Here is a 25,870-nt window from a genome sequence, read left to right as displayed (position 1 = left end):
GTCTAAAATTCTGCCACATAAATAAGGTCCTGCTCAGAGTCTCCCCATTGAAATTAAGGCGTGTGCCTAATTTAGGCCCATTACTTTCAGTGGGTCTACTGAGTAAAATTTTCTTGGCTATAATCCCAAGACACTTTTTTTTGGGGGGGGGAGCTACCTTTTGACCCGAACAAGAATGTCTATGGAGGTGCTCCTCTTATGGGGGGGGGGGGAATTCCTCAATCTAGCAGGTCTACTCTGAAGTAAGCTGCCCTCATTTCTAGCCTGGTTCTCTTGCATGCTTGCTCAGGAGTAAGGCTCAGTGAGGTCACTGGAGTTTCTCTTCTGGTGTGTCCATTAAGAACTGTGGTGTTTGGAAGGTTGGTTTGTGTGTGTGTGTTGTGGTTGGTTTGATATATTTTCAGTTAGAATTGAATGCATCTCAATGTCCGTCCCCCCCCTTCAAAGCCCCTTCTCCAAATATAAAACTCATTCTTTGGACATTTCTGAGGAGAGGAAAAAATACTTTGGCTGAGACAGGCAGCATAGAGATGTAATTTTATATTTTGCAAAGCTTGAGAATGTGGGTCTCTGGGGAGGGGTGTGTGTGTGGGGGGGGGGGGGGTGCTTAGTGATTAATTTCCCTACTAAATAACCTTTTCTTAAATGTGTCTCCTCTGCCTCCACTTGGGCATTAATACCTAAAAGCCCAGAGGTGAGATCCATCAGAACCATTTTCCTGTGAAAGAAACCTTGACTTGAAACGGATAGTGCATCGAAAAGCTTCTAGTTCAAAGTGATTTGCATGCATCAGGTTCTGTGTATTTATTTGGGGGGGGGTCCTTACCACAACCCTGTAAGGCAGGCAAGTATGGTGGTCCTCATGTTTCCAAGCAGGAGGTTGAGAGTTTGCTTAAGGCAGGCCAGAAAAGGGGTTGTCCGGAGTGATTTATATCCTCACAACAACCCAGTGCGGTAGGTCAAGGCTATATTTAGGAGTGGGGGGAGGTGGTGAGATAATGACCTGCCCAAATCTGCAATATACAGGAAATACATTTGAACACAGTCTCCTGATTTGTAGGTCAGTCTCTTAAGCCACTAACCTCAGTTATGCTCCAGATATCTTATTTCCCCCCAGGACGGGAGTAATTCCTCAGTGAGCTGATGGCATGTGGGTTGAGGTTGCTTTCGATCTCCCCCCTCCCCTCCCCTCCCCGCCCCTCACAACACCATCAGACACGCTCGGATTACAGAGAACACAGGATTACAGAAAGCAAGAATGTCTTTTTTAACGGGGTATATTTCAGATTGTAATAATACCAGGCATGCCGCTCTTTTTCTCTCTCCCATCTCTTAAGAGCAGGTGCGGACAAGGCGGACGACTCCTGATTTGGATTATGAATCACGTTGACCCATGAAGGATTAGCTGGGTGCAGTTTGAGACTCCTTCCTCCTTTCCAAGCTTGTTGTCCTCTGCCAAGAGGGATCAGCAGCTTTGTTGTTGGGTAAGGGGGACAAATGGCCAAGTGGTTTAAGGATTACTTGAGCTTTGGGAGCAGGAGGTCTCCCCCGCAGCCCCCCAAACCAGATTACACCGAAAGCGAGATATTGAAAGCCTACCGAGCTCAGAAGAGCTTGGATTTTGAGGATCCCTACGAAGATGGCAACAACGGGAAACCTGATCTGGATCCGGAAGGGTCCCCAAACAAGGGGGTTGCTGCTGCTGCTGCTGCAGGAATCGGTTTGGAAGGGAAGTACGGCTCTCCCAAGCACAGGCTTATCAAAGTGGAAGCTTCTGACCTGAACAGGAGTAAAGCCCTCTTGACTGCTGAGGAAGGGACGGCCCAGCCAGATCAGGTATGTGAAATACAAGGCCCCCTTTTGCAAGCAACCCCCAAGGTTTGTGCCATTTTGCAGCATGGTTCTTAAATGCAATCTTGCACATCCTAATTTCTGCAAGTCTCTCTCCCTCCCCTCCCCTCCCCCTCCGCAAAATACTAAGTTTCTAGTCCTCATAACTATGGAACTGATTTGGTGAAAGAAATGGTGTGTTTATGGGAATGCCAAAGGGTAGATTGAAATCTACAAAGTTAACTTTTCCAATTCAAAGGGTGGCTTTGAATTGTTCATTCAAACGCAGACAAGTAATCTTACTTGGTTACCAGGCATTTTATGATTGGCACTTGACTGTTTCAAGTATTTAAACATTTTTATACTACCTCCCCTGCAGTTCCCCAAGGTGGTGGTCAATAAACGCCCCCCATAAAAACCTGGGAACTATAGTTTACCCCAAGCTACAATTCCCAGCACCCTTAACCAGTGTAAAAAACCTCAGATATATAAACTAGGCGCCAAATGGCTCTTTAAACCAAGGTAAACTGCTAAACTATAGTTTCCAGCATCCTTGGATTGTCTGTGTGCAAAGCATCAGTAAAAATCTTGTTGTTGTTTAGTCGTTTAGTTGTGTCCGACTCTTCGTGACCCCATGGACCAGAGCATGGCAGGCACTCCTGTCTTGCACTGCCTCCCGCAGTTTGGTCAGACTCATGTTCGTAGCTTCGAGAACACTGTCCAACCATCTCGTCCTCTGTCGTCCCCTTCTCCTTGTGCCCTCCATCTTTCCCAATATCAGAGTCTTTTCCAGGGAGTCTTCTCTCCTCATGAGGTGGCCAAAGTATTGGAGCCTCAGCTTCACGATCTTTCCTTCCAGTGAGCACTCAGGGCTGATTTCCTTCAGAATGGATAGGTTTGATCTTCTCGCAGTCCATGGGACTCTCAACAGTCTCCTCCAGCACCATAATTCAAAAGCATCAATTCTTCGGCGATCAGCCTTCTTGATGGTCCAGCTCAAGACAATAAAATATGCAGTGGTGACCCAGGGCAAATTAATGACGGATCCTTGTATATATGTACGAGTCAACTTATTTTTTAAACAACAAAAAAGTATTTGTGAAAAAGTTATGTCTGTGAAATTGGATCTGCGGCAGGTTATTTAGACGTGCAGGTCAACAATGCAGATGATCCGGTCATCAAGAGCTGAGGCAGCCAATCTTAGGATGAGCAGTTATGCTGGTGACCTGTTTATGATTCTAGTCCTCAAGAAAAGCTTGAACTGAAAAGGTGGTGTAGCACAGCAGCTGCAAATCAGGAGGAGCTGGGTTCAAATCTTGCTTCTGCCAGGTGCTGTGCTGATCTGCGGTTTATAGAAAATACATGTGAACCTTGTATAGACAGAACACTTTCTGCCAGTCTGGAACCTTTTGCATGCAAAGTGTGTGCTCTGCCACTGAGCGATGGCCCTTCCCTTGAACATAAGATCCTAGCCCTCATGGCTTTAAACCCAGGGTTGATTTAAACAGGAACATAGGAAGCTGGTTTATGTCATTGCTTCAGGCATTCTCTGCATGCTCTTGGCCTTCTCAGGAAGCTGCAATTCCTAGCATCCCTTTTAGCTTTGAAGCCATAACAGTTCTGTAGGTTTGCAGCTGATTCAAGGTTGAGGCATACATGAGCGTACCCAGTGCGGGGCGGGGGGCAGCTGCCCCCCCCTAGAAGCAGGGCTGGCGCAGCCGTGGGCGAGAGCAGCACTGCCGGTGGGCAGAGGTGGAGGACAGCCCAGCGGAGCGCGAGTTCGGCGTTCCCGCCCACCGCGCCACGCCCTCCCTCCAGCTCCCCGTCGCAAAGCCAAGCGCAGCGGGGAACCAGAGAGCACGACGGGAAGCTGGAGGGCGTGGCACGGCGGGCGGGAATGCTGAACTCGCGCTCCACTGGACTGGGCTCCACCTTTGCCCACCATCCCTGCCAGCAGCGCCGCTCTCACCCGCGGCTGCGCGCTCCGCCGGGGTCCTGGCCATAGTGCACCGGGGGCAGCCTGGCGGGCCAGAGCGAGTGCCCTGGCTGCGTGCTGTCAGCGGAGCCCCGGCGCCTCCGACTGCGAAAAGCTCCGCGGAGCCTAGGTGAGACCGGAGTCAGTTTCACCTGGGCTCTGTAGCCCCGCCCACGTCCCCACTTTGTGGCCCCTCCCCTCCTGTGCCTTGGCCCCCCCAGTTTTGATCCTGGGTACACCCCTGGAGGCATAAGTGTGTGATTAAAAAAACCTTGCCATTATCTAGAAGTAAAGTAGGCTCAGTTTGAAACAGGTGGGCACTTTCCTTTTTGGTTTTTACTTTTTGGAATTGATAAGATATCTTTGTTGTGCTAATAATTTAGCAGGAGGGGAATATCAAGGAGGGAACATCTTGGGCAGATGACCATCTAAACTCTGCTTTAAAACCTCCAGCAAAGAAAATCCCACTACCTTCTGATGGTGTCTGTCATGGCTTACCAGCAGGAAATTCTTCCTAATGCTGAGTTGGAATCTCTTTTGTTATCATTTGAATCCATGGGTTTCTCCCCCCCCCAAAAAAAATTGCTTCATCTTCTATGCCCTTGAGGTACTTGAAGATGGCTAGCATGTCACCTCTCAGTTTTTTCTTCCCCACGGCTAAACTTCTATCAAGTCCCCTCTTAATTGACCTCACCTGGAGTACTGTGTCCAGTTCTGGGCACCACAGTTCAAGAAGGATACTGACAAGCTGGAATGTGTCCAGAGGAGGGCAACCAAAATGGTCAAAGGCCTGGAAACGATGCCTTATGAGGAACGGCTTAGGAAGCTGGGTATGTTTAGCCTGGAGAAGAGAAGGTTAAGGGGTGATATGATAGCCATGTTCAAATATATAAAAGGATGTCATATAGAGGAGGGAGAAAGGTTGTTTTCTGCTGCTCCAGAGAAGCGGACACGGAGCAATGGATTCAAACTACAAGAAAGAAGATTCCACCTAAACATTAGAAAGAACTTCCTGACAGTAAGAACTGTTCGGCAGTGGAATTTGCTACCAAGGAGTGTGGTGGAGTCTCCTTCTTTGGAGGTCTTTAAGCAGAGGCTTGATAGGCATATGTCAAGAATGCTTTGATGGTGTTTCCTGCTCGGCAGGGGGTTGGACTGGATGGCCCTTGTGGTCTCTTCCAACTCTACGATTCTATGATTCTATGATTCTCTCATCAATGAATGAATGAATGAATGGGGACTGAATGGCCACAAATGGTCTCTTTCTGTTTCCCCCTTGTCACATGTGGCTTATGAGAGCGTTCCCTCAACAAGGCTATATGCCAGATTTTATCATATCAGTCATTTGGATCCATATGTATTATTTATTTTATTGTTTATTTAACACATTTTTGTCCCGCTCTCCTCCCTCCAAGGAGCTTAAGATGGCGTGAATGGCTCTCTTCCTCATTCTATCCTCATAACAACCCTGTGAGGTAGGCTAGGCTGGGAGACAGGGACTGTGGCACAAAGTCGGTCAGGTGACCAAGTTAGGGGATTTGAACCCAGGTCTCTCTCAGCCTAGCCAGCTCTCTAGCCACTACTCCAAGCTGGCTCTGTGTGAGATCTCCTGACCACATCCAGTAATCCCAGGAGAGCTGTGCGCCTGGCAATGTGCAAGGCAGGGAAAACAGACAATTAAAGCAAAGTTCTGATTTCCCCCTCTCTTTTCTGCCAAGTGAACATTTTCAGATAAGCTGGTGTGGGCTTTTCCTTTCCTTTTTCTTTTTGAACAGCAGTGATTCACAGGAGGTGTTAATTGCCCTGGAGGGATTTCCTTCACCCCTCTTTATATCTCTCCAGATAGGCAGAGGCAGGTGTTTGACAAAGAATTTTGCACCCTAGGAAGAAGATCACAGGCTCCTCTTTGTACCTTTCCACTGTGGACTTTGTGTCCTCATTAGCCTCGCTGTTTGCAGCTAATTAAATCTGACTCAGAGTAGACCCATCTGAAGGGCTGTCACAGGGGAAGATGGAGCAAGCTTATTTTCTTTCGCTCCTGAGGCTGGGACCCGAACTAAGAGATTCAAATGAGAGGAAAGGAGATTCTGAGTGAACATTCTGAAGGACTTCCTGATGGTACGGTAACAGCCGCCTGACAGTGGAACAGACAACCCTAGAAGGTGATGAACGCTCCTTTGTTGGAGGTTTTCAGGCAAAGGTTGGATGGCCATCGGTCATGGATGCTTCAGTTGACATTCCTGTGTTGTCGGGTTTGGACTAGAGGACCCACAGGGAACCTTCCAGTTCTATATGTCTACTAGCTGGTCCTGCACGTGTTGCTGTGTGTTAGTCTGTCAAATGGAGGGTAATAGCCTCCCTTCAGATCCCCCTGAGTCTCAGAGTCCCCCTATTTTACAGGATCTTGTGGCGGAGGCGGGGTTTGTGGGTGTCGGCTAGACTCCATGGGGAGGGAGGAGGAGGTGGAGGAGGAGCTGTGGGAATAACGCCACTTGAGGGCGCTGTTTTAGTTTGTGGAAAAGCAGGTTTTTACCTGCACAGGTATGAGATGTGAGCAATCCGAGGTTGTGCAAACACTCGGGTAGTGGCATGGACCGTTGTGTCCAAATTCCAGGACAATCGGTCAAGCGGTTTCGGAGAAAAGTGGAGCCCACAGTTTCACCTTTTTTTACATTTTTATATATATAGATGATTCCATGAAGAGGAAGCACATTATTATTGTTACAGTGGCCCCTCGACTTACGAACTTAATCCATTCCGAATGCACATTCGTAGGTCAAAAAATTTGCAAGTCGAAAAGCGCATTCCCATAGGGAAAAAAAATTCGAAAAAATTCATAAGTCGAAAAAAAACCCACATTAAAAAACCGCATTTAATAGCACCAACGGCTTCCATTTGGATGTAGAAAAATTTGTAAGCGTGCGACCATTTGTCCCGTTCGTAAGTCGAAAACATCGGATGTCGAGTAATTCGTAAGTCGAGGGACCACTGTATTTTAAAATTTTGTATACGGCCCCTATACCTGCAGGTCTCAGGGTGGTCCACAACGTAAAATCAGAACATAAAAAACACAAAATATATAATGGAAATATGAACAACAAAATCCCCCTTCCACAGCACATTCGAAAGGGCATCGGTTGTCGATTAGCCAAAGGCGAACCTCCTTGGGGAGATCATTCCACAAATGGGGAGCCATTGTGGAAAAGGCCCTGTTCTCTCCAGACCTCCTGTGGAGGAGGCACATGGAAAAGGGCCTCAGAGGATGATGGCAGGGTCCGGGTCAGTTCGTATGGAGAGAGGCGGTCCTTGAGGTTCAAACCAGCACTTCGAATTGGGCCCAGAAACTAATTGCAGTTGGGCCAGGATTGGCGCCCGCTTTGATCACCTCCTCAAACGCTGGCCTTCTTAACTTACAAGGAAACGCTGCAACCCCAGGGGACATTACTGGCCCTGCCCTCCACTTTTAATTAAAATGTCAGTGGAGGCCTTGGGCCCCTTCACTCACGACAGTTCCTTCATTGGTGATAATGGATATAAATGGCATTGAACCCATTATTCTTAGCAAAGGCAGGCAAGCATATCTTGAGCTGGGGTGGGGAGAGCGGCTGCTAGACCTTCAGGACTGACCTGGAGTCTCCAGTTTTGCCTGGCTCCCTCCAGATAGTGTTGGTGGTTTGAATCTCCACATGGGTGAGATTATCATTATCATCACCATCAAGAAGGATGTATGTGCAGTTTGCAAGCTTCAGCCCAGTAGGAACTGGCTGCAAATTATTGCATGTTGTTTAGTTGAGTCGTCTCTGACTCTTCGTGACCCCATGGACCAGAGCACGCCAGGCACTCCTGTCTTCCACTGCCTCCCGCAGTTTGGTCAGACTCATGTTGGTGGCTTTGAGAACACTGTCCAACCATCTCCTCCTCTCCCGTCCCCTTCTCCTTGTGCCCTCCATCTTTCCCAACATCAGGGTCTTTTCCAGAAAGTCTTCTCTTCTCATGAGGTGGCCAAAGTATTGGAGCCTCAGCTTCAGGATCTGTCCTTCCAGGGAGCACTCAGGGCTGATTTCCTTCAGAATGGATAGGTTTGATCTTCTTGCAGTCCATGGGACTCTCAAGAGTCTCCTCCAGCACCATAATTCAAACTGTGTGTCACGACATCTTAGTGTGTTGGCTGCAGTGTGTCAGGTGTGTTGCACAAACGCTCCCTGCAGTGTTCCTGGGGCTAGAAAGGGGTTGGTTTAACATCTGGTTTGCTAGTAAAATGGAATTACTGTGTCGTGAAATGATGCACACATCAAAAGTGTGTCAACAACATGAAAAGTTTGGAAAGCTCTTGTGGGGGAAGCTCTCTTGTGGGGGTAGGAGGGGGGTAGGATAATGAACCTCCATCTCAGGAGCTTCGTAGTGGGAGTGAGCACAGAAAAAGAGCTGGGCTGAGCTGGGCTCCAGAGGAGGAGAGGGGTGCAAAGTGTGTGTGGACCTGGTATGGAACCTTCCCCAGAGTCCCAGGTTTTGGCCCTGAAAACTCAGGGTCCTGGATGCTCCTGACCTGGCGATTCGTGTGATCACTGAGGAAAGAAAAGCTGCAACATGGTCCAAAAGAGAGAGGAGTGAGTTTGCAAGGCCTTTTTTGTTCAAGCAGCCCTTCTAAAAAGGCATGGAGTATTCTGTGAATTCTTACTCTAAAGCAGGCACCCCCAAACTGCGGCCCTCCAGATGTTTTGGCCTACAACTCCCATGATCCGTAGCTAACAGGGCCAGTGGTCAGGGAAGATGGGAACTGTAGTCCAAAACATTTGGAGGGCCAAAGTTTGGGGGTGCCTGATCTAAAGCAGGGATGGGGAAACTTGTGGCCTTCCAGAGGTCTGACTTCTACCTTCCAAGTGTTTGGGGGCTGATGGGAATTGGGGCTCAGTCCGCCAACATCTGGAGAGTCTCCATACCTGGTCTGCATCTGCACCACATATTTAAAGCACATGACTCCCCACAAAGGATCCTGGGAACTGTAGTTTACCCCTCCCAGAGCTGCAGTTCCCAGCACCCTTGACAAACCACAGTCCCGGTATTCTTTGGGGAAAACAGGTTGTGGAGGTTTTGGGAAACAACACAAAAGCCTGCTGAACCTGTTTCTTCCCCCCTAGAGACAGGAAGTTGGGTAAGTGCCATAATACCTTACTTTTCCAGTCCTCTAAGGAAGAAAATCAATCTAGCACCTTTAGGCTGTGATCTACTCTTCTCCCTTTGCAAATGGCAGCTCTTATTTTAGAAGCTGTGGTGTAGCAAGGAAATTATTACGGCAGCGTTTAGCTGATTAATTTAACTGGTTCAAAATCTATTGATCAGTTTTTAAAAGGTGCTCCAATGAACCTGGCGGCAGTGTTTGTTTTCTAAAACTTTTTTTTAATTGTCTTTTCTATTTGTAAATAATTTCAATGCAAAGGCAATTCACATAATCCGGCAGCCCCAAAAGCAAACATATCAGAGGAAAGGTGGACTGTAAGAAAAAGAAAATAAAAGAGCCCAATACATTTTGGGGGAAAGGGGGGGGGAGCAAAATCTACAGCAGAGACAGGAAGGTTAAGTCCTTACAAATCCGGGGATGTCGGATGCCTCGCTCATTAGGAAAGGGATCGAAAATAAAACTGCCAATATCGTAATTCTGTTAATACAAATCTGTGCTGCTGCTGCTGCATTTGGAATTCTGTGTCTACAGTTCTGGCATTTACTCCTCAAAAAAGAGATGGCAGAGCTGGAAAAGTTCGGAAAAGGGCGGCCAGAATGATGCAGGGGGCGGAGTGACTCCCCTGTGGGAAGAGGGGGCAACACCGGGGCCTTTTCAGTTTATAAAAGAGGTGAGGAAGCAGGGGCAGAAAGAGGCATACAAAATCATTCAGGACATCATTAAGGTGAATGAAGCGACATTTATCTCCATTTCTTATCCTGCTAGGACCCAGTGGGGTCATGCAGTGAAATTTCAGGGCAAAATGACTTCAGTGCAGAGTTAGACGGTAGAATTCTCTTCCGCAAGATTGGATGGCTTTGAAAGGGGCTTAGGCAAATCCTTGGAGGAGAAAGCTCGCGATGGATATGTAGTACCTCTAGTGCCAGGACGCAGGTGGCGCTGTGGTCTAAACCACTGAGCCTCTTGGGCTTGGTGATCGGAAGGTCGGCGGTTCGAATCCCCGGGATGGGGTGAGCTCCTGTTGCGCTCTGTCCCAGCTCCTGCCAACCTAGCAGTTTAAAAGCACGCCAGTGCGAGTAGATAAATAGGTACTGCTGCGACGGGAAGGTAAACGGCATTTCCGTGCTCTCTGGCACCCGGGCACCAGAAGCGGTTTAGTCCTGCTTGCCACATGACCGGAAAGCTGTCTGTGGACAAACAGCGGCTCCCTTGGCCTGAAACGATAATGAGCGCCGCAACCCCATAGTCGCCTTTGACTGGACTTACCTCTAGTGTCAGAGGCCGCATACATCTCTGAAGACCAGTGGATGGAGATCATGAGTGGAAGGGGGCTGGGGGTGGGAGAAGGGTATCAGCAGCTACTAGCCATAGTGACTGAGCTCTGCCTCCACAGTCAGAAGCAGCAATGCTTCTGAATCCCAGATACGGTACTGGAAACTGCAGGAGGGGAGAGTGTTGCTCCCATGCTTAGGTCCTGCATGAGGACTCTGGTTGGCCCCTGTGAGAACAAGCTGCTGGACTAGTTGGGCCATTGGCCTAATCCAGCAGGCTCTTGTGCTTCTATGTTCTTACCCTAAATGGCCTCGGTCCAGTATACCTGAAGGAGCGTCTCCACCTCCATCGTTCTGCCCGGACACTGAGGTCCAGCGCCGAGGGCCTTCTGGCGGTTCCCTCGTTGCGAGAAGCCAAGTTGCAGGGAACTAGGCAGAGGGCCTTCTCGGTGGTGGCGCCTGCCCTGTGGAATGCCCTCCCAACAGATGTCAAAGAGGAAAACAACTACCAGACTTTTTGAAGGCATCTGAAGGCAGCCCTGTTCAGGGAGGCTTTTAATGTTTAATAGATTACTGTACAGTGGAACCTCGGTTTATGAACACCTCGGTTTACGAATTTTCGGTTTATGAACACCGCGGATCCATCTGGAACGGATTAATTCACTTTCCATTACTTTCAATGGGAAAGTTCGCTTCAGTTTATGAATGCTTCAGTTTATGAACAGACTTCCGGAACCAATTACACCCATGCTTCGGGTTAAGTACGCTTCAGGTTGAGTACTCCGCGGACCCGTCTGGAACAGATTAATCCACTTTCCATTACTTTCAATGGGAAAGTTTGTTTCAGTTTATGAACGCTTCAGTTTAAGTACTCCGCGGACTGCCTGGAACAGATTAATCCACTTTCCATTACTTTGAATGGGAAAGTTTGCTTCAGTTTATGAACGCTTCAGTTTATGAACAGACTTCCGGAACCAATTGTGTTCATAAACCGAGGTACCACTGTACTGTGTTTTATTTTTCTGTTGGAAGCCGCCCAGAGTGGCTGGGGAAACCCAGCCAGATGGGCGGGGTATAAATAATAAATTATTATTATTATATTATATTACTTGACACTCCTGCTATGCTTATGAGTTTCACAAAGGCCATTGACAGAAATGAGGTGCTAGCCTGGATAGGCTCCTCTTATCTCCCTAGGTAGGGTTACTAGACCTCCAGGGATGGCCAGAAGTCTCCGGGTTGACAGGCTCACTCCTAGGTGGCAGGTGGAGGGCCTGAATTTCCAGGTGGATGAGAATGCTTTTTAAAAAAAGGTATCAAGAATCCTAGAATCACAGAGTTGGAAGAGACCACAAGGGCCATCCAGTCCAACCCCCTGCCAAGCAGGAAACACCATCAAAGCATTCCTGACAGATGGCTGTCAAGCCTCCGCTTAAAGACCTCCAAAGGAGGAGACTCCACCACACTCCTTGGCAGCAAATCCCACTGTCGAACAGCTGGAATTTGAAGACTGTGCATGATGCTGCAGCAAACTATAGATTCTTGCATAGACCCTCAGGGGCGTCCCCTTCCCTCCCCTCTCCCTGCTCCTCTCCCAATTAACCTCCATCTCCAAGGCTTAGTGGTTGGAGGGCATGCAGAGGACGAAAAAAATAACTGGGCTGGACTCAAAAGGAAGAGAGTGTTATGGGTGTGCTGCATTCGTGCCCCACACGACATCACCAGGACTCAGGTTTGGACCCTGAAATCTCAGATTCTGGTATGCTTCTAAAATGGAAATGCTATTCTTAGGTTCTTTTAGAAGGCACACTTCATACAGTGGTACCTCGACTTACGAATGACTCGGCAACCGAATTTTTCGACTTGCAAATGGCCGCACGCTTTCAAGTTTCTCGACATCTGAACGGAAACCGCGGCGGTTTTAGATAGGGATTTTTCGACTTACGAATTTTTAGATGGGGTTGCTTCGACTTACGAATTTTCCCGTTTCCAATGCATTCCTATGGGAAATCGCGTTTCCGATGGCGCTTTTCGACTTACGAATTTTTCGACCTACGAAGGTGCCTTCGGAATCGATTAAATTCGTAAGTCGAGGCACCACTGTATATAGAAGGGAGCAAACCAGTGATACTTTAGTGAGCAGGCTAGCATGACTTAAATCATAGGAGCCTACACAACACAAAACACGGTTGCTGTAGGTTGGTTTTATTTTATTTGTTTTTTATCTTATATTTTGGAAACGTACATTCAGGTTTTTTTCCTTTACATTTTTTGGGTGGCCCCAAGAGAGTGGGCCCTAAGCTAGAGCTTGTTTAGTTTCGACCTACGAAGGTGCCTTTGGAATGGATTAAATTCGTAAGTCGAGGCACCACTGTACTTTCCCACTCACATGGGATGGAAGTCCTCTTCCAAGATGCTGCCTGTTGTGACTCGGGTGTGCATTGTTTAAAACTAAAGGTCTCCTTCAGAATAATTGTTTTATTTATGCCATGGTGACCTAAACAATGACTAATTCATTTAACAATCATCGGATGATGACGATTCCTGGCAAATCTCCTTAAGGTCAGTGCGGGACCAAATCTTTGAACCCCTTGCCTGCCTGCCTGCCAAGCTATGTACATATTGCCCCTTGAATATCGCTTTGGGAAATGGCAAAGCTCAGTGGCACAGCATGTGCTTTGCACGCAGAAGGTCCCCTGTTCGATCCCCACCATCTCCAAACCGGGAATGGCCCTGCCTGAATCCCAGGAGAGTCGCTGCCGGTGAGTGTAGACAAGACTGAGCAATGGTCTGACTCAGTATCAGGCAGGATCTAATGTCCATATGTCTGTTCCGGGGCTCTCGCAGGGAGAAGCGGGTGGCAAAGGATAACCCCTGTCCTTTTGCAGTCCAAACATTGCACATCATGCGCTGTGGCTGGCATGCATGGAGGGGATGTTTCCCCTTCTCTCTCCCCCCCCCCCGCAATTCTCCCGTCAGTCGAGCACCTTTCCGCACCACTCAATTGGCACGCACGAAAGGGTAGGAACAGGGTAATTGCTTTGAGGAGAGGCTGAGAGCTTATTTCCATACGCCTGTCTCATTTGCTTCCCTGCCGCTTCTCAAAACATTACCTCTCTGCGGGCTGTTTGAGCGCATCTAATGCAGTGGTGGGGACAACAGCAATTAGGGCAAAAGGAGAAGAGTTGCAGGAGGGGGAGAGCGGGAGGGAAGCCCTCCAGGGGGAAGGAGGAGAAGGAGAAGGAGAAGGAGTAACCCTGTTGCTGAAGTCTGCAAAAACTGCTCATCCCAGCAAGGGAGAAATTAGTCATCTATAAAGCCAAACTGTCTGCACTCAAGGACATAAGGACATGAGAAGAGCTGTGTTGGATCAGGCCCAATGAGTGGGGCCATTCTGCTCTCACAGTGGCCAGCCCGTAAGCGGGAGCTGAGCACAACAGCCACTGTCCCTAGTAACTGTGGGGAGATTCTGCCCAATGCCATTTTTGCCACAAGAGTGGGTGTAGGGCAAACAACTCGCCACCAACATAAGAATCATAGAGTTGGAAGAGACCACAAGGGCCATCTAGTCCAACCCCCTGCCGAGCAGGAAACACCATCAAAGCATTCCTGACAGATGGCTGTCAAGCCTCTGCTTAAAGACCTCCAAAGAAGGAGACTCCACCACACTCCTTGGTAGCAAATTCCACTGCCGAACAGCTCTTACTGTCAGGAAGTTCTTCCTAATCTTTAGGTGGAATCTTCTTGTAGTTTGAATCCATTGCTCCGTGTCCGCTTCTCTGGAGCAGCAGAAAACAACCTTTCTCCCTCCTCTATATGACATCCTTTCATATATTTGAACATGGCTATCATATCACCCCTTAACCTTCTCTTCTCCAGGCTAACCATGCCCAGCTCCCTAAGCCGTTCCTCATAAGGCATCGTTTCCAGGCCTTTGACCATTTTCGCTGCCCGCTTCTGGACACGTTCCAGCTTGTCAGTATCCTTCTGGAACGTAGGGCGGGCCTGCTGGATCAGGCCAAGGGCCCATCTAGCCCTTACAGTGGCCGACTAGATGGCTTTGGGGAACCCGCAAGCAGGACCCGGGTGCAAGAGCACTCGACGACGGCCCTGCCTGCCATGAATTTATCCAGTTCTTTTCCAAAGGCACCTAAGATCATGGCCACCGCTGCCTCCTGTGGGAGGGAGTTCCATAGATTAACGGTGCTGCATGAAGAAGTCCTTCCTGATGTCTGTCCTGAATCTTCATACATTCAGCTTCGTTGGGTGTCCATGAGTTCTCGTGTTAGAGAGACAGAACCGCCCTGAGACCTGTGGGTATAGGGCAGTATATAAATTCAATAAATAATAAATAGAATTGTTTATTTATCCACTTTTCCCATGCCATGCCTAATTTTATAAACTTACACTTACCATATATATATATAATATTTTTATTGATTTTATAACAAATACAAAAAGGAAAAAAGATGCAAAATATAAAAAGATAAGAACAAAAGAAAAAAAGAAAAAAAGAGAAAAAAAACATTTCTTTGTCAATATCCAATACAATTCTTAACCAGTCGACTTCCTCCTCCCCCCCCCTTCCACGGTTCTATTCATAACTAATACAGCACTCTCTAATTCTTAAATCTTTTCCTTTTCTAAATTACCCCTCATGGCTGTTGCTCACACCTTCCCAATATTGCAATAAATCGTTATACTCTAAAAATCTTAATATTTATTTTACATTTAAACTTGTTCCCTTCTTATTATTTCTAATTGCTTCTTCAGCCTCTTTGTACTTCCACTTCCCTGATTGCCTATTTTTATTCTTATAATTCTTTTCCATGTAAGTCTATAAACTTACACTTATAGAAGTGTAGAGTTGGAAGGGTCCCGAGCGTCATCTAGTCCAACCCCCTGGAATGCAGGAATCCTAGCTAAAGAATCCCTGGGCCCCCACCCCTGCTTAAAAGCCTCCAATGAAGGAGCGTCCACCGAGAGGGAGTCCATTCCACTGTCAAATGGCTCTGAAGTTCTTCCTGGTGTTTAGTTCCTTTCTTGTGATTTGAATCCGTTGCTTCGAGACCTGCCCTCCGGAGCTGCGGAAAACAAGCTTGAGGTGTGTGTAGAAAGCAGCCTATGGTACAAAAGCAAGATTTACATTTGTTCCTCCACCCACTTTTTTCACCTGGACCTCCCCCCCACACACACACCAGAGGTTGCCCCTTGGGTTGAAGAAGAGGGGATTGCACTGATTGGCCAGTGCCTGTGAAGTGTCCTCCTATGTCACTTCCCACTACGTCAGCAGCATTTTGAAAACATTTGCAAACTTTTTTGGGGTGAGGAGGTTACTAGACAAAAAAAAAAAAAGGTTGGGAACCTTTGGTCTATATTCCATCAATGTGTCCTTCTCCGTAGGCCCCTGGAGAGAGTGAATACTCGGATCCCTTCGACGCCCACCGGGAGCCCAAAGAAGAGGAGGAGGAGGAGGCCGAGTCTGAGAACAACGGCTACATGGAACCTTACGATGCTCAGAAGGTGGTTGTTGGTGAGTCATTTAAGCTGCAGTGCTGTGCCCCCTTTCCTGGAAGGAAGCCCCATTGGAATCAGTGGGAGTCACTCCCAGGGTTGCCAGAGCTTCAGGGCTGGCCTGACGTCTCCAGGTTTGCAGAGGGAGGGTTTAATTTCCAGGTGGACAAGAGCACCTTTAAGATGATGGTGATGTACATGGGTGATCGTGCAAGGAGCTTGCAAGCTTCAGCCCAGCAGAAGCCGGCTGCCGACTATCTGGGGCACCTGCCGTCCTCTGTTCTCCCCCTTCTGCTCCATCTCAAGGGCTTAGTGGTGGGAGGAAGTGCAGAGGAAGAAAAAGAACTGGAGGAGAAGTGTCATTGACCGGTTGGACACAGAGGAGTAGTGGGAGAAACCAGCTGGGGTACCCCCAGGGGTTGGTGGTGGTATGAAGATGAGTGGTCAGAGGGAGAAAACTCCAGGAGGTGTCCGAAAGAGGGAACAGGGCTCAGTCAGCATAGAGAGTCTTTGGCAGAGAGAAGTCAGAAGCTGAAGCAAAGTACTCAAACCGAAGTGTACTTAAACCGAAGTATGACTGTATTGGCTTGTTTAGCTGGGATCAAAAAGAAATGTAGCTGCGGGGAATAGTTTTAGGGCTGTGTGCATCCTGACCAAAAATCAATGGACCCATGTTGGTCATGTGCATTCATTTCAGTGGGTCTACTCTGAGCATGATGCAGTTGGAAGTAGAGAATTTTAGATTTGGAAGGGACCACAAGGGTCATCTAGTCCAACCCCCTGAAGCACTGCAGAACTCTTTTGTCCAGTCTTGCTATTATTGGGTTGTAGGCAGAGTAAACCCATTGAAGTGAATGGACCCACATTAGTCATGCTCAACGGGTCTACTCTGAGCATGACTTGGCTGACTACCATTTTTTTTTTTGTGGTTGTTGAATCCTGAGTGTCTCGGCTCTCTGGCCTGCCTTCCAGATTTCCAGCGGAAAAGCGACCGGGATGAGCAACGGGTGAAGAAATCCCGGATCGGGCTGCAGCTGTACGACACCCCCTATGAGGAGAAGGAGCCAGAGGCTGATCCGGAGGGCAGGCCCACCAGCAAGCCCCGAGAGAGCCGGCTGCCCCAGGACGACGAGAGGCCGGCCGATGAATATGACCAGCCATGGGAGTGGAAGAAGAACCATATCTCTCGGGCCTTCGCAGGTGAGAGCATACTCTCCAACCTCCCTCACGTGGAAATAGGGGCATCCCCCCCCCCGCAACTAGCCCCTCTCAAACCCCCCCCCCATTTTCCGTCTCCCTCCTCCGCAGAGCATTTCCTATCAGAAGAATGGTGAGAGCCATTTCACCAACGGGACACAGCACACACACACCCTCCGCCATCCTGAGATGGTGCTTCATCCTGATTTTATTTTTATTCTTTGTAGATTTACAAAAAGAAAAACATTTTGGAAATATATATATATATAATAAGAATAATATTGGAGAAAACTGGGTATTGAAACTTGCTTAACTTAAATCATATATCCCAGTTTCCAGTGGCCCTTTAAAGTACGCTTCACACAGATTATACGCAGTCAGAAGTCGACCTGGCTAAGAAAACACCACCAAGAGCGTAGGGAATTATCTCCCTTATATGAAACCCCTTACTACCTGTACACTTGTCTCCCCAGCTAAGTCCTCCTCAGAGTAGACTCTGACTCCAGGTTTTTGGAGCTCCTCAGCCAATTTTCGCTGTCTTCTGGAAGCATCCCTGAGCCACGAGACAGAGCCAAACTTTTCTGTTTAATCTTCTCTGCGTTTCAGCGCCGTTCCTTGAAATTCTTCCTCGTTCTTTGTCCTCCTTGCTCTTTTATTTTTGCCACCAGCTTCTCCCCACTCCCAAGCCTCCCATTCCTGGGTCTTCTTTCAGGGACAGAAATTTTGGGAGAAAAGGGGGGAAATATGCTTTTTTAAAACCACGCTTTACAAATCAAATGTCACTTTGTTCCTTTTGGAACATAAAATGCATTGTGTATAACTGGGCTTTGCTTTTAAATGATCACATTTGGCGTATAAAAAATGCAGAATTATGACAAACGTAATTTGCATTCTAAAAGTTTTAAAACTTTTGTTATGAATGGAGCTCCAAATTGCTGAACTGTAAGGAACTTCTTTGGCTTTTGTTTTATTTTGCCAGCTTTAAGAGGAACAGGTTGGGGGGGGGAACTGAAACAGGATACTCCATCAATATTATAGCTTTAAAAATAACATTATTATTATATATTATAAAAAAAGATTATGTATCCTCCAGTCCTCTGCAGTGTCAAGCAGAAATAAAGCACCTATTTCATTAAAAAGAACTGAGGAAACAGCGGGGGCAAGACTCAGAGAATGGCTGTTGTGAAGGGAGGGGGCTGAGGGGGCAACCGCCCGTCTTCCCTTGTCTGTCCGTCATTAGATCTTTTCTTTTTTATCATGTCTGTTTTGTCTCTTTCCTCCCTTCCTCTTTCTCATCTCGACACACTTCTCTCCCTCCTCTCCATGTTTTCTGCTCCTCTTCCCTCTCATCATGCTTTCTTTTCTCCCCTTTCCACCAAATTTCTCCTCCTGTCTTCATGAATTCCTCTGCTCCATCTTATTCTCTGTTATCATGTTCTCCCATTTCTTCTCATGTTTCCTTGTCCTCTCTCCTCTTCCCTCTTATGCTCCTCTCCCCATAATTTCAATTTCTTCTTCTTCTTCTTCTTCTTCTTCTTCTTCTTCTTCTTCTTCTTCTTCTTCTTCTTCTTCTTCTTCTTCTTCTTCTTCTTCTTCTTCTTCTTCTCCTCCTCCTCCTCCTCCTCCTCCTCCTCTTCCTCCTCTTCCTCCTCTTCCTCCTCCTCCTCCTCCTCCTCCTCCTCCTCTCTTTTTATTCCCTTCCTTTCCTTCTCTCTTCCCACCATCTCTTCTCCACTCCTGACTTGTGCTTCTCCCTTCACATGGCCTCCCTCCCAACATTCTCCCTCCTCTCTCTCTCTCTCTCTCTCTCTCTCTCTCTCTCTCTCTCTCCTCTCCTCTCCTCTCCTCTCCTCCATGATGCCTTCTCCCATTGCAGTAGACATTAAGGAGAATAAAGTCTTGCCCTGGCCACCTCCAGTAGGACAACTCACGGGCACAGAGGAATCCCTAGATCCAGAAGGTGACCGTCTTTTTTTAACCTCTTACCCACCTCAGCCTCTCTCCCCTGGGTTGGAAAGATCTTTTGTGTTGGTGCTGACCTTGAAAGCCCTAAACGGCCTTGGTCCAGTATACCTGAAGGAGCATCTCCACCCCCATCGTTCTGCCCGGACACTGAGGTCCAGCTCTGAGGGCCTTCTGGCAGTTCCCTCACTGCGAGAAGTGAGGTTACAGGGAACCAGGCAGAGGGCCTTCTCGGTGGTGGCACCCGCCCTGTGGAACGCCCTCCCACCAGATGTCAATCAAATAAACAACTATCTGACTTTTAGCAGACATCTGAAGGCAGCCCTGTTTAGGGAAACTTTTAATGTTTAATAGATTATTGTATTTTAATGTCTGTTGGAAGCCTGCCTTGGCTTTTCTGTATTTGTTTCCTTTTCTCCCTGGACTTTCCTCTTGTTCTTCCTCTTCTGATTCGTCTCTCTTTCATCCCTCTTACCTGCTGCTGTTCCTGTGCTTGCCACATTCATGACAGCTGGTTTGCACATGGATGCGTGGCATGTCCCATGTGCTACTGCCCCCCCACCTGCATTTTCCACATCCTGTCACAAGCCCACCCCAAGATTAAGATTGTGAAGAAGGTTGTATTAATTTAAAAAGAAATATGACCAAAGGATTAAAAACAGTGATAAATTAGGTTTCTTCTTCTTCTATTACAATTTTTATTCTGCCTTTTCCTCAGACTGGGACTCAAGGCAGCTTACACAAAATGACGCAGATAAAATGAAATCGGCACCATTCCAGGTGCCACGCAATCCCTGCTCTGCATTTGTAAGAGCTCCATCGTTGCAGGTGGCAGTCCTTGCCCTTTGGAACTCCCTGCCTCTTGAGGTCAAGCAGGTGCCTTCTAAAAACAAACATGCCTTCCCAGACTCTTAGGAAGTTGACATGGTTTTAATCTGTTTTAGTGCTTTTTAACTTTTGTATTCTTCAAAGTAGGGTTGTAAATTTTTCTCGATCTTTCGTATTATCTTTTGTAAACTGCTTCAATGTGTTTTGTTTTTACAATCAAGCATGGTTATCTTTTTTTTTAAAAAAAATAAACTTTATTGTTTAAAAAGAAATTTATACAGATATAGCATCGATATACGGAATGATTTCCGATTCAACAAATGCATAACAAAAACAAAAATTACAGATATGATGTGTAAGTAATATATAATCAAACGCAAAAAACTTTGTTCGTAACGTGAACGGTTTATGACTGGTATATCTCTTCCTGTTATGTCTTAGATACTTCCAGACCTCCCAATTATACAATATCAAATTCTTTTTATACCACGGGTTGATGTTATAAATTTCCTGTTTCCTTCTCCTTCTTTTTCTGTTCTCCTCTTCTTTCTTTTTCTCAAACGTTACTCTATTTCTGCTAGTCAAGAATTGTTTGGATAGTACATTTTTAGATATTTTTTATAGGCACTCCATTCTTTTGATATTTTTTTGTGATGGTCCTTCTCTTATTGAGTTAGTTGATTTTGCCAGCTGTAAATATTCAAGCATAAGCGAATCAAGCGTGGTTATCAATGCTGTGAAAAAATAAATAAGAAATGCAAACAGCTAAATACATACTGTATAAGAGATCGTCATTGGAAAGTAATTCAAATGGAATAGAATTAAAGCAATATAAAAGCCCTCAGATCGGTTAATATACAGAAAATGAAAACAGTGCCATGGTATTTGAAGGCCTTTCCTTAACAAATACTGCATTGGCTACGGGGAGCCTGAAAGGCTTCACAGCCCAATGAAAGGATTACAGCCTAGATGGCTTTAAAAAAGGAACGGACAAATTCTTTGTGCCTCCGTTGAAAGCCACAGGAGAGGAGAGTGCCATTGTGAAGCTGGACTAGATGGGCCCTTGGCCTGATCCAGCAGCCTCTTCTGATGTTAAGTTGGCATGCTTTTGACCTTGAACTGTCGTTAGGAAATCATTCACACGAAAGAATCGTGGGTAGCACAGGTATCCTGGCATTGGTAAGCTAATCAACACAATGCAGCGTGATTAAAAGAAATCCTTTGTCTGTATTCAACCACCACATCACACTTTCTCCATAACATTTGCTTAATTCCTAGAATTATAGAGTTGGAAGGGACTCTATGAGGGCTGTCTAGCCCAGCTTCCTGCAATGCAGGAATCTTTTGCCCAAGGTGGGGCTCAAACCCACGGCCCTGAGATCAAGAGTCTCATGCTCTGGTCTAGGCAGTGCAATGCATACAGTTCAATGCTTATGTTTTTGCTTAGAAGATTTACTTTATCTGTTTACCACCGGGGGGGGGGAGCATTTTTATTTTATTTTATTTTAAAACCATCCATTGGGCAGCAGTTGAACCCCCCCAGTCTAACAGGTCCCTTCCACTCCCCACACAGTGCAGTTTGAGACCCCAGATTGGGAGTGGACGTCCCTCGCCGCTGCCTCTTCCACGCACAAAGAACATTGGCGCCCGCACCTGACGGGGAGCTCCAAGTTTGTCCGGTCACAGAGCCCTGAACACAGCCTTCCTGCTGCGGAGCGCATTGACCCCTCGCTGCCCTTGGAAGACCAGGCGTAAGTGATGGGGTGTGTGTGTGTGCCAGCAAGCCTCGATACCCACGTAAAAATGCATTTGTGGGCCAGCACCAACGTTCCTTCTTTCTCCAAGGAGAGTTGCAGGTAGCAAAGGACTGTGGGACATCTGTGGTGCCTTGGAGGGGAGTTCCAGGTATAAAGGGAAGCAAGGGGGTTGGACTAGATGACCCTTGGGGGCTTCACCCAGCTCTCCACTTCTGTGATTCTATGAGTCATTTACGCTACATAAGGAAGATATTGGCTGTGTATACTGCTTTTTTGTTTAATTTTTAGTTATTGCAATTATTTAAATAGTAGCATATCAAAAACTCATCGGGTTCCTTCCTGCATGTGTGTGTGTACAGGCAACCCCCCCCCCCATTTAAGCGGGGGTTATGTTCTGAGGTGCGTATATTTGAAATGCCATTGGGGAAGCCTGCAAACACCCTCTTCCACCTCGCCCCGTTACAACCCTTTTGGTGACGTTTTTGGGTCACTTCCAGGTTCTTTGTGATGTGCAAGTGTGCAGTCATGCTCGTATTCAATGTGCATAGATGGGGGATTGCCATACACACATACCTATGTGTGCATGCATGCATGCATGCATGCAAGTAAGTAAGTGTAATACTGCTATCGATAAAAGTGATTTGCAATCATTGTGCCTCAAATTATGCAATGAAAACCATGCGGAAATGTTAAAATCAGAAATTAACAAACTGTGATGGATAGATGCATTCCTAAGTAGACCTTAGAATAGAAACGTTTTCAGCAGGTATTTAAAAGTTGAGATGGAGGCCGCCGGCTGAATCTCTAGTGGCAGTGTGTTCCAGAGGACAGAGCGAATGTAGACTCCCTTGCCAACTCAGGGAACGGCCAACAATGGTCCTGCAGATGAACTCATGATCACAGAATCATAGAACTGCAGAGTTGGAAGGGACCCTGAGGACCATCTAGCCCAACCCCCAGCAATGCAGGAGTATTTTGCCCAATGTGGGGCTCAAACCCATGACCGTAAGATTAAGAATTTTAACAGGGAGAAATGTAAAGTACTACACTTGGGCAAAAAAATTGAAAGGCACAAATACAGGTTGGGTGACATCTGGCTTGAGAGCAGTACATGTGAAAAGGATCTAGGAGTCTTGGTAGACCACAAACTTGACATGAGTCAACAGTGTGATGCAGCAGCTAAAAAAGCCAATGCAATTCTGGGCTGCATCAATAGGAGTGTAGCGTCTAGATCAAGGGAAGTAATAGTACCACTGTATTCTGCTCTGGTCAGACCTCACCTGGAGTACTGTGTCCAGTTCTGGGCACCACAGTTCAAGGAGGATACTGACAAGCTGGAATGTGTCCAGAGGAGGGCAACCAAAATGGTCAAAGGCCTGGAAACGATGCCTTATGAGGAACGGCTTAGGGAGCTGGGTATGTTTAGCCTGGAGAAGAGAAGGTTAAGGGGTGATATGGTAGCCATGTTCAAATATATAAAAGGATGTCATATAGAAGAGGGAGAAAGGTTGTTTTCTGTTGCCCCAGAGAAGCGGACACGGAGCAATGTAGCTAAAGCCTTCAGCCACCACTGAGGAGCTCACAGCATGCCCTCCATAGGTGGGAGGAGCGCGAGCCAAAAGGAGAGCCTTCAGCTATGGGCGCTGCCGTCGCCGCTCGCTCGTTGCAGCCGCTTAGGAGCTCACAGAGCGTCCGCTCCATAGGCGGGAGGGCGCTGAGCTCTCCTTTTGACTCGCGCTCCATAGGACCTCCATAGGCGGGAGGAGCGTGAGCGCGCGCCGTGGGAGGGCAGCAGTGGCACGGGGTTTTTGCGCCCCCTCCATTTACGCGCTCTAGGCAACTGCCTAGTTCGCCTAAATGGACACACTGGCACTGAGGAGCTCACAACATGCCCTCCATAGGCAGGAGGCCACTGAGCTCTCCTTTTGGCTTGCGCTCCTCCCGCCTATGGAGGGGACGCAGGGGCGCCAGGAGGTGATTTTGCCTAGGGCGCAAAAAGCCCTAGCACCGGCCCTGCCTGATCCAGGAGGACTCATCTTGGGTTCCACCTTGTGAGTTAGAAGATTGTCTCAAACTGAATCCTCCTCACAGCAGACCCATTGGAATTAATGGACCCAAGTATGTTATCCAAGCAGGATTAATGTCAGAGACAACGCACAGAGCAGGAAACTTTGAATACTCAGAGTACAAATCTACATATGTGTAGGGGATTATCACATAGGGCTAGTAGTGGGAGGTCTTTTCCTATGCTGCTATTGTTCAGCAATGCAGTCAGGCCAATGGACACCCCTGTGCTTTGCAAAGATTATGCAAAGTGGCTTGATTTGCATCCTTCATGCTGTTTCATTTGACCCAAGCCGATTTTGATAAAACAAGCTTTCCCAGAAGGAAAGTTCCCCAGCAAAATCAAGGCACTTATTGGCCTCTACAAGAAGAATATCTGTCCTTGAGGAAGAGAATTACAGGCCAAAAGACTTGGGAAACCTCTTTTGGAATTTCCTCAAGCATCGCCCCAACACATAGCTGCATACATCCTTATGGACTAGGAACTTTATTTTTTAAATTTGTTTTTTTAGGGACTGCAATTAAGTGGCTTTTTGCCGTTCCGACGGAACAGTTTCAAAAGCAGTTTGGGATATTGCATTTGGGGTGGGGGAAGGGGTGTCTGATGCTGCTCAACAAGAGTAAGGCAAAAATAAAATATTCACGCTGGGTTCAGTTAAATCTCTCAGGCACTGCAAAACTAGCTTTGAAGATCAAGGTTGTGTTGCGTAAAAGAAGTCCCTGTCTCCCTTGCACACAATTTCCGTCAGAGTCTGAATGGGACATTATTATCCTCTGAGTGCTATTGACTGGTCATAAAGAATTATCATCATTGCCTTTCTTGTCATGTTTTTTAGATATTGTTGATGTTTTAATTTATTTTAGTCTGGGTAATTTTTCTTGTTAGCCGCTATTGACCAAATTATTGAAAATGTACTGCTCCAGTAAATTGTCCTTTTTACAGCCATGGGAAACTGGAAGGTGGGGCTGAAACCTTCAATCAACCCTCCCCCCCCCACCCAATGTGCCTTAACATTAGGAACACAATGGACCAGTGCAGGCACCCCCAAACTTCAGCCCTCCAGATGTTTGGGACTACAATTCCCATCTTCCCCGACCACTGGTCCTGTTAGCTAGGGATCATGGGAGTTGTAGGCCAAAACATCTGGAGGGCTGCAGTTTGGGGAAGCCTGGACCAGTGCATCTGGCTGTTAACCAGGAGGTTGGTGGTGTGAGCCCACCCAGGGATGGTTGTGGGCAGGATTCCTGTATCGCAGGGGGTTGGACTAGATGGCCCTCTGTGTCCCTTCCAACTCTGCAATTCTATGATTCTATTAGGAGTCTCGTGTCTGTAACCTTCACTAGAAATTACCTGGGTGCCCTTCTTTCATTTTGCTAACTGTCCAGAGATGACGCTTCTCTTGCAATCTCACAAAGAGAGAGAGAGATGCTTGTAGAGGAAGAACACAATCACACTTTTGTTTATTTATTCTATCCAAGTGCCCAACTTGGATAGAAAAGGGATTCTAGTTCTAAGCCAGGCATCCCCAAACTCGGCCCTCCAGATGTTTTGGGACTACAATTCCCATCATCCCCAACCACTGGTCCTGTTAGCTAGGGATGATGGGAGTTGTAGTCCCAAAACATCTGGAGGGCCGAGTTTGGGGGTGCCTGTTCTAAGCTAACTTGCTCCAGAGAAGAACAAGGCAGTCAGGCTGCTTGCTGCTTTGTCCTCAGAGGAGAGAATCAAGGCGACCTCTCATCTTAGAATCATAAGAGTTGGACGGGATCCCAAGGGTCATCCAGTCCAACCCCTGCAATGCATCACACTGCTGCATCACATTGCTGACTCATGTCAAGTTTGTTGTCTACCAAGACTTCTAGATCCTTTTCACATGTACTGCTCTCAAGCCAGGTGTCACCCATCCTGTATTTGTGCCTTTCATTTTTTTGCCCAAGTGTAGTACCTTACATTTCTCTTTGTTAAAATTCATCTTGTTTGCTTTGGCCCAGTTGTCTAATCTGTTAAGGTCATTTTGAAGTGTGATCCTGTCCTCTGGGGTATTAGCCACCCCTCCCAATTTGGTGTCGTCTGCAAACTTGCTCAGGATGCCCTCAAGCCCATCATCCAAGTCATTGATAAAGATTTTGAATAAGACTGGGCCCAAGACAGAACCCTGTGGCACCCCACTAGTCACTACTCTCCAGGATGAAGAGGAGCCATTGATGAGCACCCTTTGGGTTCGGTCAGTCAGCCAGTTACAAATCCACTGAATGGTAGCATTGTCTAGCCCACATTTTACCAGCTTCTTTA

General features: G+C 47.2%; 1 protein-coding gene across 2 annotated transcripts in view; it reads left to right on the top strand.

The window, feature by feature from the left end:
* Positions 1–25,870, top strand: part of SHD (Src homology 2 domain containing transforming protein D) — a 38,292-nt gene that overhangs the window by 577 nt on the left and 11,845 nt on the right. Inside the window, exons 2-5 of one of the 2 annotated variants that reach the window (XM_060275429.1) lie at positions 1,343–1,836; positions 15,659–15,788; positions 16,742–16,969; positions 21,330–21,507. In XM_060275429.1, the coding sequence (XP_060131412.1) occupies positions 1,498–1,836; positions 15,659–15,788; positions 16,742–16,969; positions 21,330–21,507 (875 nt within the window). In that variant the 5' untranslated portion in view covers positions 1,343–1,497. Of the gene's footprint in view, positions 1–1,337; positions 1,837–15,658; positions 15,789–16,741; positions 16,970–21,329; positions 21,508–25,870 lie in introns of both variants that reach the window. The other variant, XM_060275430.1, reaches the window with a different exon arrangement.

This window comes from Zootoca vivipara, chromosome 6 (assembly GCF_963506605.1).
Source record: "Zootoca vivipara chromosome 6, rZooViv1.1, whole genome shotgun sequence".
Lineage (NCBI taxonomy): Eukaryota > Metazoa > Chordata > Lepidosauria > Squamata > Lacertidae > Zootoca > Zootoca vivipara.
This window is presented reverse-complemented; position numbering and strand designations above follow the sequence as displayed.